This window comes from Canis lupus, chromosome 9 (assembly GCF_003254725.2).
Source record: "Canis lupus dingo isolate Sandy chromosome 9, ASM325472v2, whole genome shotgun sequence".
NCBI lineage: Eukaryota > Metazoa > Chordata > Mammalia > Carnivora > Canidae > Canis > Canis lupus.
Window position 1 is genome coordinate 34,175,748 of NC_064251.1, and position 21,389 is coordinate 34,197,136.

General features: G+C 50.3%; 2 protein-coding genes and 1 long non-coding RNA gene across 10 annotated transcripts in view; 1 reads left to right on the forward strand and 2 right to left on the reverse strand.

Annotated features, from left to right (window-relative positions):
• The first annotated feature begins 1,411 nt into the window (after positions 1 to 1,411).
• Positions 1,412 to 10,190, forward strand: LOC118355678 (uncharacterized). The gene is made up of 3 exons (XR_004818614.2): positions 1,412 to 4,167; positions 4,605 to 4,735; positions 8,983 to 10,190. It is a non-coding gene; the product is annotated as an uncharacterized LOC118355678 (long non-coding RNA).
• Positions 10,191 to 10,923: 733 nt separating this feature from the next.
• Positions 10,924 to 16,883, reverse strand: SUPT4H1 (SPT4 homolog, DSIF elongation factor subunit). The gene is made up of 5 exons (XM_025439744.3): positions 16,691 to 16,883; positions 16,044 to 16,150; positions 12,071 to 12,126; positions 11,735 to 11,788; positions 10,924 to 11,315 (listed from the first exon to the last, which is right to left on the reverse strand). Exons 1-5 carry the CDS (start codon positions 16,856 to 16,858, stop codon positions 11,248 to 11,250), a joined length of 453 nt encoding a protein of 150 aa, XP_025295529.1. The 5' UTR covers positions 16,859 to 16,883; the 3' UTR covers positions 10,924 to 11,247.
• A 625-nt stretch (positions 16,884 to 17,508) lies between these two features.
• The window catches only part of RNF43 (ring finger protein 43), a 64,862-nt gene continuing 60,981 nt past the window's right edge, over positions 17,509 to 21,389 (reverse strand). For all 8 annotated transcript variants that reach the window (XM_025439739.3, XM_035720598.2, XM_025439742.3 and 5 more), the window contains one exon: positions 17,509 to 19,839. In XM_025439739.3, the coding sequence (XP_025295524.1) occupies positions 19,805 to 19,839 (35 nt within the window). In that variant the 3' untranslated portion in view covers positions 17,509 to 19,804. The remainder of the gene's footprint in view (positions 19,840 to 21,389) is intronic.

Genomic DNA, 21,389 nt, shown 5'->3' on the forward strand with positions numbered 1-21,389 from the left:
CTTGGAGGAGTGAAGGGGAAAAGACTCCAAGGGGAGGTTCTGGCAGCCACCGGATGTGGGCACGGGGCCCGCCCACCTGCGTGCCACCCCCGCTTTCCCCATGGGGAAGGCAGGAAGCTGCCCATCCCAGGGCCCCGTGCTGGGGGAGGGGAGCACGGTGTGGGGCTGGGTGGGGGCGGGGATGGGCTAGGTCTGGGCCACACATTTTCCCAAAAGTTCTCCAAGCCTCTCAGCGGGCTCATTTCTGGAACCAAGAGGAATAGTTCAGGGGGATGGGAGGGTGGTATGCATGGACCAGCATCACCCACTGGGACTCCTTCCCAGAAGGCCATGGGCCTCTTCTCTGGGTCCCCCATTCAGAGTCAGGCCCTCACAAAGTTCAGGGGACTCTCGGATTCAAGGTCCCAAAGAGGGTTGGCATGCAGTAGGGGCCAGTGGGGAGGGAGATCATCACATGTTCTTTCCTTCAGGAAAGGCGATCCTCAACCTGAGAATTATTGTCCAGGCCGGGTCCATAAATAGGATGGAGAAAAGGAGAACAAGGCCCTTCATCCACTAGGGTCTGAAGAGACAGCAGTGAGGAGGGCAAGCTGGCCAGAAATGGGACAGTGCTCCTTTAACAGACCACCGCTCTCCAGACCCTGGGTGGAGGGGAAGTGGCTGCCCTCCACGATAAGAGGATAAGAATATCAAAGTTGTGCAGTAACCTGAGTTCCTGGACCCCCACCCTTCGGGGCCCCTCCTCCTGGAGCATCTTGCCGTCCCACCACCAGCCTCGGCCTAGAGTGCTCTTGTAGCTATCACCTCAGAGATATTTTGTCCCAGCAAACAAGAGTCACAGACTGGGAGTCAGGGGCCTGGCTTCAGGGCCCAGCTCTACTATAGACTCTCTCCACATGTGACCTGTGGCAAGACAGAACTGAGTGTCCCTCCCAGGGACCCACAGGTCCCTCAACAGTCTCCAACTCAGCCCCATCGCTTCTCGGCCTTTTGGCTAAGATCAAGTGTAGTATCCAACTCAGCCCCTTTCCCGTCCTGGGCCAGGTGGAGGTGTCTCCGATACTGCTCCCTTGTGACCACAGAGGCTGCTTTCCTTTCATGTGTCCCCAGTGCCCATGGCCAAAGACCACCAGTGATGTTTGGTTGGTTGTTTGTTTTAAGAGAGAGACTAAGGCCCAGTCTCTCCACCCCAGAACTTTTGGAGTCAGGAGGTTTCTGGAGGGGCTGAGGCTTATACTGGTTGCCACTCTCAGGCTAGGGTTGAAGAGGGATGGAGCAGAGGTGAGGCCCAGTGTCCCTGGAGCCTGAACTTCTCCCCCCACCCAGCAATGGCTCCCAGCTCCAATGGCCTCAAACCAGGAGAAACAGGACAGGGCCAAAGACAAAATCAAGGACAAGGGGCATGGTCTGAAATAAGGACATAGAGATAATAAAAGTGCAACAGGTGCACTGGACTGGAAGCCCCACTCCAGGCTGGCATGATCCACATGTGTGTCCTGTATAACTGACCAACAGGTACCTGAGGGAGGATCAGTGGATGCCGATGGGTGCATGTACATACACACACACGCACACATGCACGCACATAAACACACACAAGGACACACATGGCCCAAAGGGCCCAAAAGATTCACAATCTTTCCAGAGAGACAGCAGACATGCCCAGAGCCATGCAGACAGGTGGTGGGTAACAGCCCAGCTCAGGCCTATAGACACACCTTAAGGAAGACCTGCTGCACACCCTGGACACATCTGCCTCCTTCCTGGAAACACCTGGGAAGGTTCACTTGGGAATTTGGAGCCAGCCCTGGGAGGGAACCAGGGAACCAGGGACGGCTTCAGAACACAAGCACCTCTGTACAAGAGGCGTGACTCCCACTCCTGCCCCCAAAGCCCTCTGTTGCCTCAGTTCCCCAGGAGAAATGATGGCTAGTGGCTGAGAATGGAGGCGGTTGAGGAAGGATGCTTCTCTTTGTGGAGGAGAGAGGAGTTCAAGTTGACTCCTCAAACTCCACCCCTTGGCAATAGGTCAGGGCTCCATCAGACACTGACTGGGAAGCCTTGCTCACTTGGACTCTGCTAGGAAGTGTCCTCCATGGTACTTCTAGTTCTGACACTCTTTGTCCAGGGATCATATTTCTGCTCAGAGGTAGCAAAAAGGGAGGAGGACTAGGGACCAGGATAAGAAGTAGTAGAGGCAGAGAAGCTGGCATCAGAAAGAAAGTGGGAAGAGCCCTTCGCCAGGTGACAGGGCTGAGGCCGCTGGGGTCTGGGATCCTGGAGGGCTCCAGGTTCTCAATCGCACACCTCTGCCCCAACCTGACAGCTATCTTTGGGTGCCAAGCTGAGACTGTGGGTCGGTAAAGGTGGGCCTGAGGAGAAAAGGACACAAGACCTGTCTTCAGGGACTCCCACTCTGATAGACAAGACAGATCTCCACACAGGGTGTGAAACTTTTGTGTGTCGGTGTGAGAACAGTTTGTACCAAAGTGGGCACAGAGCTTCAGGTCTGATGTGGACTCCTGGATCCTACTTGAGCAAACACTGAATCTGAGAGGTAAAGTAGAGCCCACATAAGGACCTCCACACATTCCTACATCCTACAAAATGACAGCGATGAGGGCAAATGAGTCCTGGGTGGGGTGGAGGGCCCCACAGGCCTGGAGTGACAGGTGCTACAGTGGCCACCTCAGAGGTACAGGGGGCCCCCAGCAGATAAGGCTTCCTGGAGAAGGCAAGCATGGATGGAAGGGGGTTTGGAAAGAGAGAGAACAGGGCAGGAGCTGGCTGGCAAGGGGGAGAAACAGGGAGAAGAGGCCTAACATTTGCAAAGGGGAGTGGGCGCAGAGAGTGAAGGAAGGGCAAGGGTGCTGTCTGCACACGGAGGCACAGGCCCTCCCTGCAGCTGCACGGGTCTGGGGCCTTTGCTAGGCAACAGACAGAGATGGCAGCCCAGATAACCTGCCTCGTGAGGAGACAACAAGACAGAAGCCACAGGACCTAACCACTCACAAACAGGAAGTCAGAAGGCAGAGGAGGCCCGCCCTCGGGGGAGCAAGGCCTGGGGAGCCCCCAGGCCCCCCCTCTGTGTGACTACAGAGGAGGGAAACTGAACCCCTAGCATCGCAGTATGGGGCTAAGGACAACTGAAGTCAAGAGTCTCAAATGCTGGAACCTTTGGTCACCCTCCCTGGAAGGGCTACTAAAGGAAGCAGGGTCTGAGAAAAGGAAGTGCCTCAAGAACCTAAGACAGTGCATGGCCCTTGCAGACCTGAACCGGGCACCTAAGCAGGTGCCCTGGCTCCTTTCAGAGCCTCGGGGAGCACCAGTGGTGCTGAGAGGCCTCCCGAGGAGCGGAGTTGGCACCTTCTCCCCTCTGCCCCGTCTGCACTGCCCAGGCATCCCACAGGTTCAACTTCACTGTCTCCTGCTCTCCTGGGCTCAGATGCCAGCTCTGCTGGTCTGGTTCAGCTCTCCAGACCACAGTATTCAAGGCCTTTTAAGCAGCAAGATCAGGGTGTAGTAACCTGGCCTGAGTTGGGAAACTGGCCTGCGAGCCCAGAGAGAGGCACAATGCAAGTGAAGGCCAACTTCGGAGTTTTGTCCATAGCATCTGGGAAGAGGCAGGATTGTCTGGCTAGGAAATGGGGTGTGGGTGTGAGGAAGAAAGTCACCCTGACGACTATTGTGGGAGTGAGCATGAAACCAGAAGGCCACTGGGATCTCCCAGGAACACAAGCAGAAAAGGCCCCCCGCCCCTGGCTCTCTCCAACAGAAGTGCTTGTATTAACTTGCTGCTTCTGCTCTAGCTTTAACGGCTATGAATGAACTCTGTGTTTATTGTATGTGCGTGTCCCAAGAGCTGGGACCAGGCAAGGCGTCCCTGCCTGGAACCCGCTATGCCTCTCATCAGTCTAACTCCCTTCCCCAACATCAGGACCACCAAACAGAAGGCAAAACAGGGAGACAGGAGACTAGGGGCCCAGCCCCCACACTGTGGCTTTTTACAGTATAACTTCAGACCGTTCAGAGAATCTGATCCCCAACCCGCAGCTTTTGTTTCTTCACCTATAAAACTGAGGAGGAGGTTGACCAAGGACCCGTTTGTTCTCTCGGAAGTTCCCAAGAGCAAGAGGGCCCAGGAACCTTGGAAGAGGAAGCAGCAAGGTCTGTTTTCCAAGACCTGCCCAGCCAGTAGGTAGCTGATGGATTTCCCCAGCAGGCTCAAGGGCAGGGCTCCCATTACTCAGAGAAGGCAGGTGGCTGGGAAAGGATCTAGAGCAGAATCCTCCCCTTATTTTGTCTGGGAAAACGGGGCGAAAGGCTGGGGGCACTCCTTGGTCTATCTCTCCCCTCCTGCCAGCATCCTGTCCCCCACTGGATTCCTCACATCCCAGGGGCTGCTGGAAGGGGCAGAGGGTGAGGTCTGCCCCATGAACTGCTCTGGGCTCTGTTGCCTCATTCACCCCCATGTTGAGCACACCTAGCTGGGGGGAAGAGCGGCAGCTGAGGCCACTAGAGAACTTTATAAAACACATTCAATCCGAATCTCATTTGATCAGCACGCTGAGCCACTGATGTAAATGACGGGATCCCCATTTCAGAGATGAAGAACTGGAACTCCACGAAGTTCAATTTCACCTTCCTGAAAACAAGCCAACAGTCTGCCTCCTGGTTCTGCCTCACTAAGGAACTCAGTTCAAAGTGCCCCCGAGAAGAACCAGCCCTCCGAGAGGTGACCCACCGGAGGGGGGAGTGGCGGCCTGTGTCTGCTGGCGTACCCAGCTGGGAAAGGGGATTGGAAAAGGCAGTGGGAGGAACTCGAGTGGGCCCCACTCCCCAGGCGTGTGGGGGAGGCAGAGAGCCCTAAAGGATAGCCGAGGGGTCTGCGGAATCTCTCCAGCAGCGATACCTACTCCCTGGCCCTCCCGCCCCTTCCCTCCGAGCCTGGCCGCAGTCAGAGGAGGGAGCCGGCCGCGAGGTCTGAGGGCCCCCAGCGGCCGCAGCAGCAGCTCACGGGTACTGGAGCCGTTAAAAAATGACTCAACCAGAAAGTGCGTTTGAAGCGACGCTTGCCAGGGCCCCAGAGCCAAACCTCAAAAAGACGAAGTGAGAGAGAGGAGGCTGCGGGGCCGGGCTGGGGGCGGAGGCCCGGGCTGGAGCCGGCCTGGCCAAATAAGGGCAAATGCTCCCAGGCTGACCAATGGCGCCCAGGCAGCCACGTCATGGGGCTGTGGCTGGGGGGCAGGGGAGAGGCCTGGGGCCAAATGGGAGCTGGGGACTGGGGCGGGGGGCCCAGGCTCTCCGGGAAGGGTCCAAGGGTGAGTGAGCAGCACGAGGTGTTGAGGCCCTCGTCCCCAAAGACCTTGGTACTGAAGGCAATAGACCCGTGCCCCTGAAAGCCCCACCTACAGGCTGGGGCTCAAGGGGGCAAAAGGAAGAGAAGGAGGGCCCCCTCACCCCGTCCCACTTATGGGCCCCAGATCCCCATCTGCCGTGACAGAAATTGAGGGAAGCCATAAGCTGATGCACCAGTGTAGTTTTGTCTGGCTACTGACTTTGGGTAAGTGGTATAACTGAGACTCAGTTTTCTCATCTGTGAAAGGTGAACAGTACCTCACAGATGGTACTGAGGATGAGATTCAGTGATTGAAAGGGGCCGGTTTTGAACCTGGTAATTGTCATACTGATACAGTAAATTATTAGAAGCCCAAGGACTGCTTCTCACTCATATTCTTGCCTCCCAATTGTTGTGAAAGATCCCTTTGCAAGGACACCATGTGGCTCTCAGTGGTGGGCCCTGTGCCTGTAGCACGGGGGGGAGAGGTGTGGAGGTCTGAGGGGTCCTTCTAATCGAAGCCTAGTCCCTCCTACCACAGAATAGACACACTTTCCTCAGTCTCAGTCACCAGAGATGTGACGTGGCCACCCTGATCACCTCCACCTCATCTTCCCACCGGGTCCTTCTGAGCTCCACACTCTGCCTCCACCTCCCTGCTCCCCTGGAGTGCAGGGCTGAAGAAGTGAGTCTATTCAGCTACCCAGAGACAGTGCCAGTGTCTCAGCTGCCAGCACAGGGTGGGGGCAGCAGCTGGCTTCTCCTAGGGGACCTCTGATCACTCCCTTGCCTCAGGCCTTCCCAGCCCCTGCTGGGACCATAGCCCAGGTGAAATGGCTGCCAGTCTCTTCCTCTCCAGTCCTTCTCTGTCCCAAGCACGGATTTGCATTTCCCCCCTGCCCTCTGCTACCCAAGCCCCCAGGGACAAGGTGACAGTTAAACCCCTTCCTCTGACTAGTGGCCCCAGAGCACTCACTTCCTACCAGGTATTTTTCAGGATGGGGGGAGGGGTTCATACAGTGGCAGTGGCTGGTTGTGGGGAAGAATGAGAGAAGCTGGGGTCCCTACACTCTAGTGTCTGAAGCTGTTGCTTACCGTCCCTCAAGTTCTCTCTGTAGCACAAGAACTCAGTGTGGAGGAAGGAGAATGCACAGGCAGGAAGCAGCACATAGGAGCTCTTAAAATGGGCCTGCCAGGCCTCTGACTTCTTACAGACTCAGGCTTCCATCTGTGGAATGGACTTTCAAGGAAAGCCCAGGGTTCAAGTCCTCTGTCCATGACCCCATAATGCCTGCCTTCCACTCTGGGGGAAGTGTTGAGAATCAGAGTGCCAGAGGTCCTCTGTCACATTTCATAGAGGATCTGGCATGTTGGCACCAGCAGCACAGTTTTCTCTGCCCTCAGTTCCTACTTTCTTAGGGTCTTAAGGCAAAGAGAGTCACAAGCATCTCTAGCAGAAGGCACCAGGCTAGGTAGGGTAGGACGTATAAAGTAGCAGTGGCCCCTTTGGGGTCAGGCTGACCACTGCCTCTGGTGCTGTCTTCTCACCCATAAAGTGGGGAGGTTGGCCTAGGTCATGACTCTCCCAGGCTTCACATTCTCTGTATGATCTGCTGTCACTCTAGAGCCCCAATGCTCTGGTGAAGGACTCTGCACCCCAAAGACCCAGGCAGGCAGCCATGTGCTTTCTTCCTCAGTCTACACCTTATTGGCCCACCCTATAGCACTCTTATAGCTCACCCTATGCTACTGGCTATCTGTTCTCCTGGCTCAAACAAGACTGGAAGGGGGACAGCCACACATGGGGAGAAGTGGCAGGCTAACATGAATCCAAGAGGTAGAAAAATAATCAGTCCCAGAACCATTTCACATGATACAAAAATGGAGGTGTATAACAATGACTTTGAGCCAAGTAAAGGTTAAATCATACCCAGAATTTTGTATCCAAAGAGCAAGGAAATATATGAAAACAAGAGAACAGAGAGATTAAAATAAAAAGCCATGGTACTTAAAAGGAAAATGTGTTGGTTGTGATATATTTATGTATGATGGATGTATTGGAACATCCATTGTCCAACAGTACTACAGGGAGGACATTCTAGCCACACTTACCTAGAACTTATCTAGAGCTGGACAACTTTGGATAAAGATGATTCCTTAGATACACTTAACAGTTTACAGCTCTCAGATTGCTTTTACATAAATTAATGTATATCTCACAACTATCCTAAGATAGGACTACTGTGTCTTTAAGTGTATTTTTAATTTGAAGTTAGCGTACAAACAGAAAAGTGAATTAATCATGAGTATATGGCTCAATACATTTTCAGAAAGTGACCTAATCTATACAACTAGCATCCAGATCAAGAAAGACTCAAGATCCCCTCATAACTCCTCTCACACCCCCACTTGTCATGGGTAACCACTATCCCACTGCTTAAAGCAGAGTTTTGTCAGCTGCATCGTATAGAGAGGAAACTTTTAGAGCAGTCAAGGGACTGGAGGCAGAAGCAATACCTCTAATTGGTTATGTGTGTGTATTTTCATCACAAGTCTCAGTGTTCCAGTGGAGTGTGAAGGTGCCATAATGGGGCTGCAGATGGAGGTGGTAAGTAGGAAAAAAGCAGAAGTTGGGGGTATGGAGCACAGATCAGCAGATACCTAAGAGCTGCTAGAGTAGAAGAGAAGATGCAGGCAGGTGGGAATTGGAGGAGGGCTAGACCTGTTTCCCAATGTCCTGCCTAGGGATCCTTGAGTAAATCCCAAGGATCACCTCCCTGGACCATTTCCCCACATTGCCTCCTCCTGAGGTCATTTTAGACTGAGAGACTAGAGACGTAAGTGGTAGGCGTAGGGTGTTCGGGGGACTCAATATATACAGACATATAACTTTCTATGATAAACCAATGCCTCATGCTGGTTCTGTGGAATACTCATGAAGGGAACAAGCCCACGGCATCCAGGGCAACCTATATGAGAAGAAGTTAACAGCCCTAAATTTGAGTTAAGGCTCTACTTCTTGATCATGGCCAAGTCACTTTAACTTTGACCTTTAGTCTCTTCATCACTATATAAAGATGTTAACGATGACACAGGGGTTTTGTGAGGATCAGGTAAGATAAAGGGACATGAAAGCCCTTTTGTCAACTGAAAATGCCACTTAAATGAAAGGCTTTACTGATAAACATGAACCAGACTTCCAAAGTAAGATACTAATCTGTTCTTCAACATTGCCTACCTCTTTTACACATGCTCACAGGATCAGGTGTCAGGGAGGGAACATGAGAATTGAATAGCGGGCTATGGACAGGCTTGGAGTAAGAAAGTAGTGGCCATGCCCAGAAATGGCCATGCCCAAAAATTAGGCCAAACCTAGAGCTCAGCCTGAGCTTAATCCTCCCCAGCTCATCCCCATTATTTCTCGGAAACAGCTTCCCTCCAAGACAAGAACATTCCTCCCTTCGTTCCATCAGCCATCAATTGCTGCCCAGGGCTGTAGTCTGCATTCAGCAATGAACTGCCACTGAGTATGTTCTTTAACCCCTCAGGCAGTAGTGGGTAGGAAGTAGAGAATGAGGAATAAGTAGATAAGGGGAAGGCAGCCCCATCACTACACTGACTCATGTCTGTCATTGCTGAACTAGGGAGGAGCCTCGCCTTTCTGAAGCAGAGAAACCAAATGACTGAGCAAAAGACCAAGACCCTGGATGGATACGGGACCTCAGTGGTCAGAACGGGACTGAAGCTCTGACAGGCACAGTGAGAAGAGCGCAGCCCTCATTGAGGGCAGCAGCGGGAGCAGCCGAGACCTCCTCTTCCACATAGCCCTGTCCCCTCCGAGGGAGCTGTGAAGAACCAGCAGTCCCTCTTTCAGTTTCTTTGGGCTCCCGGCAGTGGATAGACTCTAGCACCTTCTTGCCTGTCGGGCTGTTGAGCAGCTTCCAGGATCACAAAAAAGCAAGAAAGCGAATTGAGCAGCAGCTTCCAGGCAGAGCCCATTTGACACTAGGTCTGTGAAATCCGGTCCCCACGACTGGCCACCCCTCCCCCACAACCATCAGGCCTGTGTCTTTCGCTTCCTGCAAGGCTAACAGTTAGGGCCTCAGCCTGCTGTAGGGCTGAGGCAGGCAGGCTGAGTGTGGTTATTTGTGCACAGCTCCTCTTGCCTCCCCTCCCCACAACTGTTTCCATTCTCACCGAGCAGCCACGTCCGGGTCAGACACGCAGGACAGCAGCTGGGGATTTCCAAGGGACTTTTTTGAGAGAAGCCAGTGAAAGTTGGGTGTTGGCTGCACAGCCTAGGCACTCTTGCTGAAACCCACTTCTTCCCTCCAGAACATAAGGCTGGCCTGGTGGGGCTACTTCCCAAGGATCCTTTTAGATGGGAATTGAACAGAAACCACCACCCTTGAGCTCTTTCAGTTTGCTGGGCTGGAGAAATCCTTTAAAAATCCAGTTGAAATGGGGGTTAATGGACAATTCCCTCAGAGCTTGAAGGCATCAGCAGAAAACAGTTCTGGTCTGAGGAAGACCCATGAGTGACAGGAGCCGCCTGAGCCACTCCCAGCTTCCTTCCCATGGGCCTATGAGAGGACAAGGACAGGGGTGGGAGGAGGTTCACTGGACAATCAGCACCTCTCCCTCTTTTCCACACACTTCAGGGCCACAGGTAACAAGAGACACTGACTCACTAGCAACACCAGGTGGCTAGAGACACACAGCCTCTGTTCACAAGTCAAGAGCTCATTCTGCAGCCGTGATTCTAGACATTTCTCCCACTATTTGGCTGACTATGCACATACTGCACATATTTAAAAATAGCTAATAAAAAGAGTAAATGAATTTTACCTTTTATAAAACCTAAGTTCTAGAATGTTCACTTTGCTTCATTTTTATAATCATAATACTAAGGTAAACAGGCAGAGTGTTATCACTGTTCTACAGATGAAGAAACCTAGAGAATCAAAATGGGGATATGAAAAGGATTCCCTGTGGAAATTTAATAAGAATGTATGATATTTATCATTCCAAAACAGGTAACTCACCTTGGCCAATATCCTGATATCAAAACCTCCTACTAAGCCAGAAGGGAAAGGGAGGGGCCCAACATCTCCAGAGGCATAAACCAGACCAAGGCCCAGCAGCCACCCGAGGGGCTCCAATTAGAGGAATACATCAGAATATGTGTGGCAGAGGAGGGTCATGGGTACCACTGAGAGGCCTAAGGTATAGCAAAAGCAGTTAAGAAAAAAAAAAGGGGGGGGGGAGCAGGTGAGGGCATTAAACATGGTCAACAGGCAAAGAATACTGAGAAACCTCAGGCTTTCTTTCAAGGGACACTTGCGCCAGGTCTAAAGAGCAAAAGTCGGCAACCCTCACACACCAGGACTACCAGCTTGCCTAGACCCAGGACAGCAGACCTTCCAACAAGACCCAAGGAAGCACACTAGAAAGGCTGCAATCCCAGAAGGGTAAAAGACGGGTAATGGGAAGCAGGACTGCCTCTACTGCTCCGGCAAAGTGCTTACAGGGTTAAGTGAGTTCTTCCTGGGCCCATGTAAAAGAAGAGGGACACAAGGCATCTGTCATGGGCTTAAGAACTTTCCTTAAGAACGTTCACGTTTATTGGCATTTGACCCAGAGTCCTACCCATGGGTCAGGGCACAGACCTGGTCTCCTACCCCCCCATTCATTTCGGTCTCTGTCAGTACACAAGCCCAAACCACCCCACCCCCATCAGAAATCCAAAGGTAAAATGACCCAGGGACACGCTGTGCTCTCTCAACAGTCTGCTGAGTCTCAGAACTGGAGGGTGGGGAGTATCTGAAGTTCTGCTCCTTTAGTTCCAGAACAAAAAATAAGCAGATGCAAGAGGTGAGGAGCAAAGATGCTGGCGGCCACACATCTTGCTAGGTCTTTATAGCTGTGTCTCTGGATTTGTAGGCCACTCCTCGACTTTTCAGCTCTCGCACGATTCCTGCAGCAGGAAAAGAAACAGCTCTGTGAGGGGGGAAGATTCCAAAGGGCTAAGAAAGGTCCTTCTACTATCACTTTGGGTGGGGGAAGGGAGGAAGGAAGGAAGGTGCTCCTCAGCAAACTGGAGTCCTAGACAGCTCATCAACTGATGACTCAGGCACACGTTTGGCCATGACTTGGTAAGAATGAAAAGGAAAAGGGAGCCCCGTTGTAGTCACTGAAACCAAGGGTCCTAGACCCAAAATGCCTGGGTTCAAATTCTAGCTCCTCTCTTACTAGCAGGGTGACCCTGGGCAAGCTATTTAACCTCTGTGCCTCAGTTCTCTCACAGAGTTGGGAGGACTAGTGTGCAGTCACATAAAGGACTTCCAGGGAGCTTGGCGCAGTACGCGAACATCGGCTTGCTGTTCTGATAATTACCTTGGGGAAGGCGGCCAGTGACTGACACTGCATATACACCCGGCTTAAAGTTACCTAGGAGAGAAGAAAAGAGATGGCAGTGAGAGAGAATTAAGTCTAAAAACCAAATGGAGGTTTAAGCTAAAAAACGAAAGGAATGCTGCAACTCTTAAGAGAGGAGCAATCACGTCTTTGGGCTACAGTGTTAAATGACAGGGCACAGGACATTTTCTTCATGTTTCCTACAACCCATCTGTTTCATTTGGAGGCCACTTACCCGCTGATTTAAGACTGCCCCACTAGACCCAAGAGCAACAACACAGCTAGGCCAGGATAAGGAGAAAGGGAGACACTTACTGACTCGCTGCCACTTGGAGACCCAGCTGTCCTCTGGACTCATCATCGCAATGATTCTGGGAAGGGAAAAGAAGCACAGTCAGCTGAGCCTCCCCTACTGGAGAAGAGAGAGATGGAGGAAAATGCCCACTTTACTCTTCCAGCCAGCAAAATAGTTCTAGGAGAGGAAATGCAGGAAAAAGCCAAGTAGTGAGTCTCTACTAGAAAGCAGGGGAAACAGACTACTAAATGCTGGGAAGGGGCTGATCTAAAGTTAGTACTGATGAAGGTTCTTTGCCTGCGAAGCATAGATCAGTCACCATTCCCAAAGGACTAGCTCACCAGGCTCAAAAAACATCGGGAGCCCCAGCCCAGATTCTCTGGGAAACAGGACAGCTTTAAAAATACGTGACTAACTACAGCCAACAGGACCACTAGGGGGCTGGGCCCCAATGCAAACGGCGGGTAAAAGAAAACCATGGGTCCTCCTACCAGAAGTAAGTTAGACTTGGCCAAGCTCTGCCTCTGATGAGCTGTAGAGCCTAACACACATATGGAGACCACTCTCAGAATTTCATGGGATGAAACTCAAAGACTGAGCTAATACAGGAAAAACAGCTAGCACAGAGTAGGTGCTAAATTAGCATTAGCTCTCCTTACTATCCTAATTGTTCTTCCCAGGATAGCTCTGATCCTAGTGCACAAGCAACAGAAAAGCCACTTAAGGGCTAGAAGGCTGCCACTGGAGCTTGACAGGTAAGCATCAGGCACTTTCAGAAGCTACAGAGGTCATTTCTGTCATTCATTCATTCAATCAAATGCTTGCTGACTGCCTTCTGTGACAGGTATGCTCGATACATTTACCTTCTCGATAACCATTCTCTCCTCTCTTGGCAACAATCTTGGATTCTTATTTGGGGAGCCTCCCTCCCCATCCAAATCCTACATACTCAGCCATCTGCTGTGAGTGGAACTGATCCCACTCTCCAGGGTGGTGAAGTAGGGTAACACCTACCCTGGCCTGGCAGTTTAGTAAGTAGTGTGTTTAAGCCCAGTTTGTGTGTAAATCCTTTTTTAAAAAAAGATTTAAAGCACATATACAGGCTGCTCTCTGGACCAACAGTATGTTTTCTTCTGATCTTCATAAGCAACTTGTCTAGCCTTATAGTGCCTGTCACTCAACCTTATGATTTAACCTCAATAGCACCCCCACCATTCTCCAAACATACCCTGATTCTCCCACCCCATGATTTTGCTCAAGTCATTCCCTTCTTCAGTATGCTTTTTCTAAAATGTTCTCTTACCGCAATCTCCTCAGAGCTCCTGTACTTCTTAAAAGAGCCTGATTCACCTGGTATCTCCTCTGCTTCTAGCTGAGTTCATCTGGCCCTCCTCTGATCTCCTTTAGCCCCTGATATACCCATTTTCCAAAATCTAACTTGTGTCAGAATACACAAATAACTCAAATAACTCCTACAACTCAACAATAAAAAAGCCAAATAACCTACTTCCAAAGTGGGAAAAGCATTTGAACAGATATTTTTCTGAAGATATACAAATGGCCAATAAGCACATAAAAAAGATGCTTAACATCACTAATCATCAGGGGAAGGCAATCAAAACCTCAATAATACCACTCAAATCCAATAGGGTAGCTACTATCAAATCCTAAACAAAACACAAAACATAAGTAATAAATGTTGGCAAGGGTGTGGAAAAGCTGGAACCCCTGCACACTGCTGGTGGGAACATAAAGTGGTGCTGCTGCTGTGAAAAACACTATGGCAGTTCCTCTAAATGTTAAACATAGAACAACTCAGCAATTCCACTTCTGGATATATACCCTAAAGAAGTGAAAGCAGGGACTTGATCAGATATTTGTAAACCCATGTTCATAGCAGCATTATTCATGACAGCTACAAGACAGAAGCAACCCAAGTGTGTAACAACAGATGAATGAATAAAATGTGCTATATACATATAATGGGATCACTCAGCTTAAAAAGAAAAGTCGGATGCATGCTAGGATATGGATAAACCTTAAAGATGTGATGCTAAATGAAATAAGTCAAGTACAAAAGGACAAATATTGTATGATTCGACTTACATGAATTATCTACAATATACTTCAAATTCATACAGAAGGAGGGGCATCTGGGTGGCTCAGTTGGTTAATCATCTGTCTTTGACTTGGGTCATGATTCTGGGGTCCTGGGATCCAGTCCCGTGTTGGGCTCCCTGCTCAGTGGAGAGCCTGCTTCTCCCTCTCTCTGTGCTGCTCCCCCTGCTTGTGGTCTCTCACCTCTGTCAAATAAATAAAATCTTAAAAAAAAAAAAAATTCATACAGAGAGAAAGTAGAATGGTAGTTGGCAAGGGCTGTGGAGCAGGGAAAATTAGATGAAAAAAGTTCTGGAGACGGATGGTAGTGACAGGTGCACAATGTGAAGATATTTAATACCACTGAATTCTACACTTAAAAATGGAGTTGAACAAGGGGCTCAATTCCAGGACCCTGGGATCATGACCTGAGCTGAAGGCAGATGCTTAACTGACTGAACCTCTGAGGAGCCTCTCTTTATTCATTTGTTAGCAATTTTGTTACAGTGCTAACAAATCAATGAAGGGACTGGAGTGTCTAACTGTGCATATACATGTGTAGGAAGTAAGGTTCCATGACAACAGCGTTTTTGCCCAATCTTTCATTCTTCCTTAGAGGAAGTCAAAGAAGGAATGGGTGGAGTTGGCCTCACCTTGAAGGAAGTTTAGTAAGTACCGTGTTTGAGCCCAGTTTGTGTAAATCATTTTCTTAAAAAAAGATTTAGAGAGGAGAGAGCATGCAGGCAGTGGAGGGACAGAGGGGAAGGGAGAATCTCAAGCAGACTCCCTCCTCATGGAGCACGTAGCCCAATGTGGGGCTCAATCTCATTACCCTGAGATCATGACCTGAACTGAAATCCAGAAATGGACGCTTAACTGACTGAGCCACTCAGGCATCCCTATGTGTAAATCCTTAATTGGCCTAGAGGCCAAAAGACACTTTATAATATCTTCTTAACCCCCAAAGAATACTGCCTTCTGGCTCCTACCTTAGGGGTAAAATAACCTGCGACCTGGCCACTTATGTTAGACTCATTTCCCCTTTTCCCCATTGGACAATCTCACCAAGGAAAACTTCTTATGGGGGTCTCTTAGATACATCTAAAAGCATCAGCTTTCAGGTAATAATTTACCATTACTGTACCTTAGCTTACCTTCATTTTCAGGTAGTGTCATCATGCATTCAACAAACATTTATTAGCCCTCTGCCACCTTCCAGGCCCTGTGCCAGATCATTTTTTAAATTTTTTTAACTTATATACATATATTTTAGTTTATATACATAAAATATATCTAAACATGTATATATATATAAAGATTTTATTTATTTACTCATGAAAGACACACACGCAGAGAGAGAGAGAGAGAGAGAGAGAAAGAGGCAGAGACACAGGCAAAGGAAGAAGCAGGCTCCACGCAGGGAGCCCAGTGCAGGCGCTAAACCGCTGAGCCACCCAGGGATCCCCCATTTCTTTTTAAAAAGATTTTATTTGTGGGTTGCCTGGGTGGCTCAATGCTTGAGCATCTGCCTTTGGCTCAGGTTGTGATCCCAGGATCCTGGGATCAAGCCCCGCATCAGGTTCCCCACAGGGAGCCTGCTTTTCCCTCTGCCTGTGTCTCTACCTCTCTCTCTGTGTCTCTCATGAATAAATAAAAATATTTTTAAAAACAATAATAATAAAAAAGAAATTATTTTATACTCTTTCCCCTTGTTCTACATCTTGTCAATCTAGTATATATTTTACCGTTAGAGCATACTTGTTTGGACTAGCCACATCCTCAAAATAGCTTTGAGAACAACCAGGATTATAGTCTCAGTAGTCTGCTTCACATTTACTTGGTGGGGTGGGTATAGGAGTAACAAAGAAGCGAATGAAGGAATTTAAAGAAGCTTACCCATCAAAGGAAGAGCTGGTGCAGTCATATACCATCTCCCGGTTACCCTTCATCTGAAGGTATGCATCACAATTGTCACAACCGTCATATTCAAACTGGTCTATAGTCTGGGAGGGAGATAAAACGGGGTAGGGATGAACATAAACAAGGCCAAAAGAAGAAGTAGCTTTCTCCATACTTTTACCTGGTCAAGTAGAAGGCTCCCTATGTTGGTTGGCTCTGTCTCATCAGGTTCCCCACCTACCACTCCCACAGCCCCATTCCTAAAGTTCCACCCTCAAGTCTTCCCTCTCTTGTTCCTAACTGCGTTTTACCTATTCCTTTCCCTAGTCCCCTCAGGGTCAGGCATCCTCTCTGATTACTCTCCTCAGCTGCAGATCCCCACCCTCATCTGACTCCCAGTGGCCTTCGGTTTCAACAGATGTTCACCGAACGTCTGTTAAGGATCAGACCTGTGCTGAGGATTCAAAGGCATGTAAGACTCCCTGCGTTCCTACAGACTTAAACGATGGCCTCCAGCAGCTTCCCACACCCCCTGCCAAACCCGGGGTCCTGGACCTTACTTTTCGCTAACCCCCATCCCCCTTGCACCTTTTCCCCCAACCTGGATCCCCCATCGCCCCTACAACCAGCTCCCCGAAGGACACCTTGACCAGCGAACACAGCAAACAAGCCCGCAGATGCCGCAGGTCCTTCGGCACCGTCTCCAGCGCCATCCTCTCCGACAAAACAACCGCAAAGGACTGGGCCTCGGATTCCTCAGCCGCCGGAAGTAAACATCGAATTACCCAGAATGCCTTCCACTTCCGGTACATCGGACTTCCTCTTCCGGCGTGGGAAGCCGCAAGGCCCAGCCCTCCCCCCCGCCTAAGGAGATGGTTTCTCCCGCCTGGAGGCGGAGCCAGCCGGCAGTCACCTGGGCCGGCGCGCGCACCCGCCACCTGGGCCGGCGCGAGGGCGAGGCCCGCGCGGCCGTTGGGCCCGTGGGCAGGGCCGTGGGGGAGGGGCGGCGCGGCTGGCGCCTGCGCGGGAGCGTGCCGCGGCGCGAGCCGGAAGCCGGCGGCGCGGGCCGTTTGATCCTGGCGGCTGGCGGCTGGCGGCCGGCCGCCGCCGCCGCCCGCCGCTCCCCTTCGGAGGTTCCCGGATGCCAGCCGAGATTCCTTTTTGTCTTCCCGTTTTAAAAGCGTAGGACCGGAGAGTCCGCCGTCTCCCTCTGGGTTCTCTCTGCGGAGCGGGAAAGAAATCGGGGACAGCCCCTCTGCTTCCTGGGAGCAGTGCAGGGTTTCCGCTTGCCGTCGGCGGGAATGCTGGCCTGGGAGCCCAGGGCGCGCAACAGGCGTATTTAATTAATTATCGTTTAATTTTTTTTCGTTTAATTTTTTTAATGTATTTTCCTTGTTCCGGCTGATGATTTAGGCTTTGTGCAGCTTTTAGCATTGAGACAGTTCCTTCACTTGAGAACATCTGTGGGGGATAGCAGATCTTGTGTCTTTCTTTTTTTTTTTTTTTTTTTTTTCATCCTTTAGAAAGCAAGATACTTCTTTGCTCTCTGGTTCAAAGCTGGGCTACGGACAAGGACCGGCGCTGTGAAACCTTTCCAGAAGAAGGGGAAACGTGCTTTGTGAGGCCGGCCGGGAGCAAGGGCCGCCCAGGCTGTGTGGAATTCGTGGCAATTCAGCACCAGCCCTGGATCCTCACAGTCGCCCCACGAGAAGGCGGAGCACAGTGGTGTTTATCAGAGTTGGAGCTCCGGGATATAAATAGATGGTTTCAGACCCTGCTACTCTATCCTCCCAACCAGGCCTCCCAACCGAAACTGGCTTTTTCAAGGGGGCCTGCTGCTGTTCGTGCCCGGGCCGTGCTGTGTTCAGATGGGCTCTGTGATGGGTTAGGATGTCCTCCAGCCCTGGATACTTACTTCCCACCTCCAAACTTGCTTTCAGGCTGGTCTCAGGGGAGCCCTGCAACACCTCTGTGAAGCAGGCCAATTTTATGGGTGGGAAAAGCGAGGGTATTTGCCCAAGGTCACAAAGTCACAGGAGTGTGAAGTAAGAGGTACAATAATAATAATACCGATAATGACTGGACCACAGAATCTAGTCATGCTTCCCTCCACCCTTCCTTGATCTCCCTAACCCATGCTTTTAGGGGCTTACAAGCCAATTCTTGTTACCTAACCCACCACTCTGTTCTGTCCTGTCATAAAATCAGAGCCTGGCCTCAGATACCAGAAATCACGTATTTCTGTCAATGTAAACGATTGAAATTGTTACCCTAAGTGATAGTCATGACAACAAAACCACAAGACCAGACCACATTTATGGATAAATATATTAGCAAATAAATACATTTCTCAACATAGTGCCTGATTCAAGCGTCTTTCTGTCTGGTTCAGATATAAATACCCATGTGGGTGCCTAGGTGCTACTTCCCCCACTGACTTTGAGGGAAGAAGATTCCCAGGTAGGGTCCTGTGCCCACTTTGCTCCCACATTCACATTCCAAATGGGATAATGCCTGAGGAGCCAGCAATGGTCCAGCTGCCCTGGGGTGAATATCACCCTCAGGAGGCCCCTCAGCCCTTGTCCACAGGGTACCAGCTACCCACACCAGAGGTCTTGCATGTACAACCTCTTGCATGCACACCTTGCTGGGTGTCCCTGGCCTCTATGGCTTATAATGGGAAGCTGGGCCTTGGAGCCATCTAAACCCAAATGTCCCAGTTTGCTTTTTCTTTGTTTCCCCCTGTTCCTCATCCCAGCTCTGACAGAAAACTCCCAGAGAACAATCTGTTGTTGTCCTTGTTCAGCTGTAATTCTGTCTTTTCTACCTTCATTCTGTCCTCCCTCCCTCTTCTGGATGAAATCCAGCAGAAGTCCTATTCTTTCCACCTACTTTGGGACTTTGAGATAGGCAATCTCCAGGAAGGAATTATTCCCTCCCCACTACCTCTACTCCCAGCCCCCAGAGGAGCTGGAGCTGCTGGAGTGACAAGGGAGTTTGAGAGTCAGAGGTTTTTCATCCCTGGTTCTTCAAGGTGCTGCACCATTTCAGGGACAGGACTCCACACCCAGCTTCCCAGAGCCTCCCCTCAGACTTAATATAGGGGATCTGACAAAGACAAGAAGGGGAAACCATTCTCCCTGATGCACCAGGACAGGCATTGCCTGGAGAAGCTTCAGAGCCTCTCGTTTTAGGCTCAGGGCTCACCTATGTTCCTAATCCTTTTGCAAAGAAGGAAAATGATAAAAGCCACGGTTGCTGCTGATGCAGCAGCTTTACTGAGGAGTCAACACTGGTGTGCAGGACTCACCCAAGAAAGGAGGTAAGAAGGACCCAGTGGCAGGTATACACATGAAACTTGGGATGAGGAAGACCTGCTGGGCCTGGGGAAAGGAGCAGCACCTTTATAACACCTATCTACCCATACCTAGCTTCCTGCTCCTACAAAACAGCCTTTAAGGGAGCCAGCCCACATAGACAGTAGCTGGTTGCCTGGCTGGACACAGACTTGCTGCAAGGCAGATGTATTCTGCACACAAGGTCCAGAGCTGGGAGCAGGGCATGCCTCCTGCCACCCACCATCACCACTCCTCTTCCAGAGGTTCCAGGAAGTATGGCAAAAAAAAAAAAAAAAAAAGAGGGGGTGTTTTCTGAGGTCCTTTCTTCTCTCAGGAGCAGGACTCTGTGCCAGGTAGGGCCTGAGTCATCCGGAGCATACTCTTGGTTCAAGCTAGGTCTGAGCATCTCACACAGCCTGTTCACACAGCTAGCTCTTCAATCTCCTCCTCTGAGCCTGCATTTAGAGAGAGGGGAGGAAAATGGTAAGTGAGGGTCAGGCAGCCTCTTTCCTGTTCCACCTGCAAGTGAGTATGGCTGGGAGAGAACCATAGAGAGGGAGGAGCAAGGAATGTGTCCAGAAGGGGTAATTAGATTGAAAGCTGGGAGGGGCCCCAGTTGGGATACAGGGGAGGGAGGGAAGCTAAAGAAAGAGAAACATATATAGCAACCAACGTGTTGCAAATACTTACTATTTGCTCATTAATCCAATAAATACTTATTAAGCACTTGTGAATCTGACCTGTTACCATGTGCCACACTGAAGAATAAGCAGGGACTTGATGATCTTGTAGAAGAGAAGATGTGTATGCAAAGGGAAATTATGCAGTGTGACAGGACTGGATCATAAGACCTTTCCTGGGAAGGGGACAGATCATGTTCAAGTGGAGCAATCAGGAAGGGCTTCCTGAAAGTGAAAATAAATGGGCTGGTCCTGCAGAAATAGATAAGAATTGGATTTATGGGGGGTACCTGGGTGGCCCAGTGGTTGAGCATCTGCCTTTGGCTCAGGTCATGATCCAGGGGTCCTGGGATTGAGTCCCACAAGGGGCTCCCCGCAGGGAGCCAGCTTCTCCCTCTGCCTATGTCTCTGCCTTTCTCTCTGTGTCTCTCATGAATTTAAAAACAAAAACAAAAAGAATTGGATTTATGGGAATAGAGAGGCAGCAGAACATTCTGGGTTATAGGGACTACAAGAAGTACTTACTAGGTTTGGCTAAAGCATGGGGCTGGGGAAGAGTGAAAAGGTTGGGGAAGGAAGACGGGCTAGCTGGTGCTAGAGTCTTGAAGGCTAAACAGGCTCAGTTTTTCTTTACTGTGGACAAAATAGAACATTTGGAAATTTCTGGACAGTTTATTTGAGGAAGATGAGACTGGCAGCAGTAGGTGAGCAGGGTAGCTGTGCTGCATGACTCTACGGGACACAATGCTGTATGTGCAGTGCCTAGCCTTCATGGCCCTGTAAGAGGGGAGGGAGGAGCTAAGAGCTCCTGCCTTGATCTTTAGGCTGCATCTAAGACATGGGCAGGGGCCATGAATTCTGAAGGAGAAGGTAAAAAAAACTATCAGGGATAGAGTTAACAGAAACTGGCACTGACTGGATTTGAGGAACACGGAAGAGGGAGGCATTGAAACCAGTTCTAAGTATGGGAGAGAGAGGAGGCAGTGGTCAGGCACCAGCAGCCCTCAAAGCACACACATGATAGGGTCCAAATGGATCACCCACACATGGCCAAAGCTTGCTCTACATGGCTCTAAGGAAGTAATTATTTTCTCTGCTGTGACTGTGTACATGCCCGTGACCCCACAGACCTGTATCTCCTGGTTGACAAGTTCCATGTCCTCAGAGCCTAGCCTGGAACCTAGCACATAGCAAGCATACAATATAGGAAGGAAAAAGGAGGGAAGTAGTGAATGAATGAATGATAACAGCTGTTGGTCTTGACTGTAGGATTCTTAGATTGTGACGCCTTATATTTCAGGACCTCTGGGTTCCCTTTTGGGGTG